Source organism: Dipodomys merriami, unplaced genomic scaffold (genome assembly GCF_024711535.1).
Source record: "Dipodomys merriami isolate MVZ:Mamm:240054 unplaced genomic scaffold, mDipMer1.0.p SCAF_458, whole genome shotgun sequence".
In the NCBI taxonomy this organism is placed as follows: domain Eukaryota; kingdom Metazoa; phylum Chordata; class Mammalia; order Rodentia; family Heteromyidae; genus Dipodomys; species Dipodomys merriami.
In genome coordinates, this window is record NW_027206022.1 from 389,517 (window position 1) to 396,921 (window position 7,405).

The 7,405-nt window shown below is 39.6% G+C and overlaps 1 protein-coding gene across 2 annotated transcripts; it reads right to left on the reverse strand.

Annotated features, from left to right (window-relative positions):
• Positions 1-317: 317 nt before the first annotated feature.
• On the reverse strand, positions 318-6,932 carry LOC138808594 (zinc finger protein 268-like). 2 transcript variants are annotated; one of them, XM_069994890.1, is made up of 3 exons: positions 6,847-6,932; positions 6,474-6,624; positions 318-5,753 (listed from the first exon to the last, which is right to left on the reverse strand). In XM_069994890.1, the coding sequence occupies exon 3, from the start codon at positions 5,677-5,679 to the stop codon at positions 3,703-3,705; it is 1,977 nt and encodes a 658-aa protein (XP_069850991.1). In that variant the 5' UTR covers positions 5,680-5,753; positions 6,474-6,624; positions 6,847-6,932; the 3' UTR covers positions 318-3,702. The 2 variants fall into 2 exon arrangements, with proteins under 2 accessions (XP_069850991.1, XP_069850990.1); XM_069994889.1 differs by lacking the exon at positions 6,474-6,624.
• Between the last annotated feature and the right edge of the window lie 473 nt (positions 6,933-7,405).

Below are 7,405 nucleotides of genomic sequence, written 5' to 3' on the forward strand. Positions count from 1 at the left end.
GTGAACCACAGGTGTCCAGCTGCTTCACAAGTGTTCTGAGACCTCTTAAAATCAGCCACATACTTTACACTGACCCAACAGTTTTCCTCAGTTGAGTTTCAGACACTCCTCAGGGTGAAAGGGAGAAAAAAGCTGAGTTGGGAACTAGGAATATTCTCAGGTGCTAATGTGTCAGAAACTATTCATGGGGAGATGAATGTGTTTTTCTTTTATTAAGGAGGTGCCATGGACTGGCTCTGTCGGGACTCGGAGGACACCTAGTGGAGGTAACTGGAATAGGTGGGGAGATGGCCAACAGACAATTCACACAAGAGGAGTGACTGCTGAATGCGATTTACTGCAGAGGATAACAAGCTTTTATAGAGAAAGTCTCCATGAGACAGGGCAAAAGGTTACACAATCTTGCTGCAAGACTTCGTTCTTGGGTGGTCATCAGCTGCTCGCCTGATTTTGTTTTTTGCATGATGAGCTATGACGATAGGCAGTTGTTTTTGGCTTTACCTCTATTTTTAAGAAATACAGTTGTTTCGAGATGTTTATCACCTATTAACCATTAACCAGAGCATATGGGCAAGGTGCTGGACAGAAAGGCATGAACTCTAGTACTTTATTGTTACTTTTGTTTAGTTTTGTACTTTATGCGTTTCAAATCTTTTCTCAGCAATTATTCTTCTTTGCCATTTTTTAGAGGGTCCCCAATTTGTGGCCCAAAATCATGATATTCAGTATACTTAGTTAAATCTGGCCATATATCTAATTCAAGCTCATAGTGTCTTCTCTGTAACCCTTTCACATAATCGTTTCCTCTTCTCCATAGAGGCCTTAACTGTCTCATAAGATCTTTCTTGTTCCTTTTTTGATAGTAAGCACCAAGGTGGCCTAGATCTAGCAAGTCTCTCAGTAAATGCAAGAGAGTAATAGGAAGTTCTTTCTCCTAAGTAGTTTTCCCAACCGTTGCCATCCTTATCATACACACCTGTAAAAGGCTATGGATCTGGGGGAAGTCTCTGTGGTCCTCTAAATAATGGAGGATTCCACTATTTTCCTCTGATAACCCATTGCCACCTTCCATCTACCAACCTTTTAGGAATCTTATTTAGCTTTTGGTCTAAATATTCCTCTACATCTTTCTTATCTACAGGATATCTATATGAGTCTATTGTCTATGCTCCAGGATTAAAGGGAAATCTCCAATAGCCATACACTCTTTCTGCTCTAGCCATGCCTACAGCTTCTTGTAAATTTCTTACAAACAATTCCTTTTGCTGAAGTGACGTCATGAAACCTCCCAATACTTTTATATTTACTTATGACTTGTCTAATAGCCTCCATAAGAGGGACTTTCAGGGTAGCACTTAACTCTGGTGAGTTAGTCATGTTCTCAGGACACTCATCAGATGTTGGAGTCGTCAACACTTCCAAGAAAGAGCCCTGAATGAGGGAAAGTTGAGCATGAGTAAGTAGAACAAGCAATAGGAGCAGTAAAAGATTAATAGGCACTCCTATTCAGCGAAAAAAAGAAAAACAGGAACATATCTTTCCCAGGGACTTGCCAGTCTTTTTAGGAGGTAGGCCTCTTTGAAGCCCCATTCTCTGAGGTAGACTTCTGTGAAGTCCTATTCTCAGGGGTAGGCTTCTGTGAAGTCCCATTCTCAGAGGTAGGCTTCTGTGGAGTCCCATTCTCAGATCTAAAAGCAGGTGTTCCATGGTAAGCAGACTCCACCGAAGTAGGCGTGGCAACAAGGGTATTTATTTTTATTTTTTTTTGGTTCGGTCGTGGGGACTGAACTCTGGGCCTGGGCGCTGTCCCTCAGCTCTTCAACTGAAGGCTAGTGCTCTATCACTTGAACCACAGTGCCACTTCTGGCTTTTTCCTTTTTGCTTTTATGGTGCTGAGGAATCAAACCCAGGGCCTCATGCATGTAAGGCAAGCGCTCTACAAGTGAGCCACCTTCCCAGCCCTGCTTTTATTTTCAATCAATGAAATTCCTTCACTTTTAGTCCTCTTCTTTGTAAGAGTCTTCATTTCCTAGGTTTTCAATTCCAAATAATTTAAATAACCTTAATGCTATCCCTCCTTTGAGGACTTGATCATATAGTAAAGGAGTTTCCTCCTTTATGTGCCTGTATTTAGGTCCTGATATGGGTCTGTGTTCTGTTGCACCATGACTGCACCTGAGATGAGCTGGTTAGTAGAGCCAATGATTGTGGAAAACATCTGATATAATGAATAGTGCTGTGGAGGGTTATGGATGGATTCAGGTGACTGGATGAATTTGTAGTGACATATATGTATATTTACATACATAGATATGCATACCCACACACACACAATGTAATCACCCTGGTGAGCTGCTGATGAATGCGTCCCTTGTAATCTGTCACTCAAAGCCAAGAGGTTCACATTTATGAACCATTGGGACATTCTCAAGTATGTCTCTAAAGTCCTCATAAGCTGTTGCTATGGAGACATGTTCATGTGGGGCTTCTGAATTCTGTTTTTACACATGGAATTGTGGAATGTTAAGTGTATATTCTTTTTTGTTTTCTTTAGCTCCAAGAATGGGACTCAAAGCCAGTACATGATACTTTGCTCACTTACTAATGCTCTAACAACTAAGCCATACCTCTATCCCTTAAAGTATGTATTTTGTCTATTCTGTTGTGAAAGACTATATGAATATATGACAAATACTACCAGCTCTATAAAAATTATAGAACTGTTCATTTCCAGGGGTGAAGAGACTGATGTTATAGAAGGTATTCTAGGTTTACAGAAAAATTTGAAAATTGTTTCCCACAAGAAATCTGAATGGATTCTATGTCACTTTTATTGAATTTCACCACATAAAATAAGTATTTACTAAATCAACTTTATTACTCATCTATAATTCTCAAATATTTCTCATTTTTAAATGTTACAAAATTCCATTAAATCACTCAATTTCTTTATAGATTCTATGAAACTACTTATGTTCCTAATTTATAACATTTCAGTTTTACTTACATAATTTTGTAAACACCTTTGAAGAAAGTAGACTGCTTCCCAATGATAGGATTCATGATACTAAATACAACAACCTCAAAATTAGAGATGTGGCACAAAGGGTAGAGTGCTAAGCTTGAGAATAAAAGCCAAAGGGAAGTAAAGGGCCATGAGTTCAAATGAAACTAACAGCAAAATAAAAGGAAAAAGGTAAATATCATCCTAGAATTTCATGAAACAGGAAATTAGACATAATCATCATCTTGTAGATCTCCCAATAGAGAATGTTAGAAATGGAACTTGAGAAATTTTAGAAGATGGACATTTAGGGAAGAATGACTGAGATTACTTAGAACTTTTTTGAAAAACTTTCTACATGTTTTACATTGCTATGATTTCTCTCGTGTGTGTGTGTGTTCAATGATGAACCCTGAGCTGTGCCTTCTGGTTGAAGAATTCCACATTTCTACCTTGATAAGGTTTGTATCCTGTGTGGGTTCTCTATTGCAAACTGACTTCTCTTCCAAATGAAAGACTTTCCCTACTTGTTACATACTAGAGATTTCTCATTTGGGTGAATTTTCTTATATGCTAGGCTGTGGCCTCCTGTGCACGGTTCTTTCCACATTTGTTGCAGTCATAAGGCTTCTCTCTTGTGTTGTGCTCTCTGATGAAAAATGAGGGTTGACTTCTGTGTGAAACTCTTTCCACAGCTGTTACATTCCTAAAGTTTTACTCCTGTGTGTTCTCCGATGAACAGTAAGGTTTCCCCTGTGGCTGAATGACTTTCCACACAGGTCACATTCATAAGGTTTCTCTCCTGTGTGTGTTCTCTGATGGTCAGAAAGGTATACCTTCCTGGTGAAAGACTTTCCACAGCTGTTACATTCATAAGGTTTCTCTCCTGTGTGCATTATCTGATGGATGTTAAGTGCTGCCTTCCATCTGAAAGACTTTCCACACTCCATACATTCATAAGGTTTCTCTCCTGTGTGTATTATCTGATGTGATTTAAGGATCGACTTCCGGATGAAAGACTTTCCACACCAGCTACATCCATAAGGTTTTTCTCCCGTGTGTTTTCTCTCATGGACAGTAAGGCCGATTTTCTTGGTGAAAGACTTTCCACACCTCCTACATTCATAAGGTCTCTGTCCTGTATGTGTTGCCTGATGGGCAGTAAGTTGTGACTTCATGGCGAAAGACTTTCTACACACATTACATTCATAAGGTTTCTCTCCCGTGTGTATTGTCTCATGGATAGTAAGGCATGTTTTCCGGGCGAAAACCTTTCCACACCTGCTACATTCATAAGGTCTCTCTCCTGTATGTGTTGTCTGATGGATCCTAAGGTTTCCTTTCTGGGTGAAAGACTTTCTACACACATTACACTGATAAGGTTTCTCTCCTGTGTGTGTTGTCTGATGGATTTTAATTTGTGCCTTCTGGGTGAAAGACTTTCCACATATATTACATTTGTATGGTTTCTCTCCTGTGTGTGTTGTCTGATGGACATTAAGGGTTGTCTTCTGGGTGAAAGACTTCCCACATTTGTTACATTCATAAGGTTTCTCTCCTGTGTGTGTTCTCTGATGGACAGTAAGGTATGCCTTCAAGTGAAAAGATTTTCCACACTTGTTACATTCATAAAGTGTCTTTCTTGTGTGAATTTTCTGATGAAAAGTAAGGTTTGCCTTCCGGATGAAGGACTTTCCACACACATTACATTCATAAGGTTTCTCTCTTGTGTGTGTTGTCTGATGGACAGTAAGGTGTGCCTTCTGGATGAAAGACTTTCCACACACATTACATTCATAAGGTTTATCTCCTATGTGTATTCTGTGATGATATGTAAGTTTTGACTTCCGCATGAAAGACTTTCCACACAGGTTACATTCATAAGGTTTCTCACCTGTGTGTGTTCGCTCGTGAGCAGTAAGGTTTGTCTTCTGGGTGAAAGACTTCCCACACTGGATACATTCATAAGGCTTCTCTCCTGTGTGTGTTTTCTGATGGACAGTGAGGTATGACTTCAGGCTGAATGACTTTCCACACAGGTTACATTCATAAGGTTTCTCTCCTGTGTGTGTTGTCCGATGGACAGTGAGGTGTGCCTTCTGGCTGAAAGACTTTCCACACACATTACATTCATGAGGTTTCTCTCCTGTGTGTGTTAGCTGATGGACAGTAAGCTGTGCCTTCCGAGTGAAAGACTTTCCACACAGGTTACATTCATAAGGTTTCTCTCCTGTGTGTGTTGTCAGATGGACATTAAGGGTTGTCTTCCGGCTGAAAGACTTTCCACACACATTACATTCATAAGGTTTCTCTCCTGTGTGTTTTGTCAGATGGACAGTAAGGTGTGCCTTCCGGCTGAAAGACTTTCCACACACATTACATTCATAAGGTTTCTCTCCTGTGTGTGTTCTCTGATGGACAGTAAGGTATGTCTTCCGGGTGAAAGAATGTCCACATTGGTTAGATTCTTTAACTACAGGAGATACTCCAGGACTATAAGCAGCACATATCCCATTAGACTCGCCATGGAGAAGCATGTTCTGACACTGCCTGAACTCCTCTGTCCTTATCCCTAAGGAGTTCCCATTATTCCTAATCAGCTCTGACTTAGGTTTGGATCTCAAATTAAAAGTTGTTATTAATTTCACATTTTTCTCCCCTGTGTTAATATTCATGACTCCGACTTCAGACAGACAATCATAGGGATTCTCCTGACAGGTCTTAGTCCTGTACTCCTTTTCTTGGACATCTACAATGAGATATAGAAAGACAGACAAAAACAGAAATGAGACCTCAAGATTCCTTAATGTAACAGTAAAGGCATTTCCGTGCATCCTAACTGTTACGAGATTTTAAAAGATCAAAGCAGGAACTCTTTGATGCAGAATATAAGCTTTTCTCTGTAATGTATTAGTTAAGAAAGTAGCACTGACATTTTACAATGGTAAATAATGTTTTTCTGTTTCAGTTTTTCTCAAGGAATTAATTACTCAAATGATTCATCTACACACTATTAGTTATAAGCTGAGTACTAAACATTTGCCTTTAATACCCTCGAGGTTTGGTCCTAAGGGAATAGCTATTATTTTTCTTTTAATTTGTGGAAATAATTTATACATTTTGCTGCTTAGCTTCTCAACCATTAGGTGAGGAACAGAAATACTGTCTAGATTTAGGGACCATTAGGGTGTTTGATACATCCCTTGGCCTTTCCGCTAAGCATGGAAGGTTCCTGAGAGTAAGGATTTATACCTCCATCTCTTCAGTTCTAACTTCTCACTAAGAATTACTTTAGGGATTGGTGGCATTTTTAAAATTGGTTTCCCTCACCCTTAGTCAAATTCTCATCAAATTTCCTTTTCTAACACTCCTGCTCCTTCACAACCATTCAAGACCAAAGATACTGCAGCTCACCACCCAGGTAGTCATCCCCTATGAACCAAAAGCTTTGCTTCTGAATCTCACTCACTTCCAACATCACCAAGAAGCAATTTTCCTCTCACAGGATAGCAGTCCTGGCATACTCCTCATTTCCTCATACCTGCATAGGCCTTGTTTCAATGAAAATGAGACCTCATTTTCTACATTTCTCATTTCCTTTTTCTGTTTAAGAAGGATTTCTACAAAGAAAAAGAAAATTGTTCACTTTAACTATACTGGGACAGCCAAATCAGTTTGTCTCCATGTAAATTCTTGATTGTCATGTCCTTAAGACAAAGGATCACCTAGTTCTCTGCCACACATGACTCAGGGAACTAGGAACATTATTGCTCAGTAAAGCTCATTAAACTTACCAAGTGTACTCTGGCTACAAAACTATCATGCAAGATGCTTTATCTCACCTGTGAGATTTTTGTCTGAGGCTTCTCTTATCCATGGTTCTGACCCTTGCTCCAGCTTGGCAATCAATTTAGGTTTAGGAACACAGTGTCCTGTTATTAACAAGTAGAGAAGAACTATTGGTAGGATGGGTCATCATTACTGTAAGGTCTTAGACATCATGTTCACAAACTTGCTCCTAAACCTTGTTTCTCATTTCTTATCCACTCCCTTGTTGATATTCTCCAGCTTTCAACTTATTTTGCCAATTGTGTGGCTTGAACTCAGCTCTTTTGCTCAAAGCTAGCATTCTGCTAGTTTCAGTCCCAGCTACATTTGTAGATTGTGAAGGGATTTGGAGATAAAAGCCTCATGGTCACTTTTCTGCAGTTGCAGGCTTCAAACCAACATCCTCACATTTCTGCCTCCAGAGAAGCTAAGATTACAGGTGTTAGCCACTGCACCCAGGATCAGGGTTGATTACAAATAACCACTTTCAACTAGTGATTTTCAGATCATACTTCAAATAGTGATGTACTTTCTATTCTAGACTATATATGCACGTACAGAAATCAACCCAAG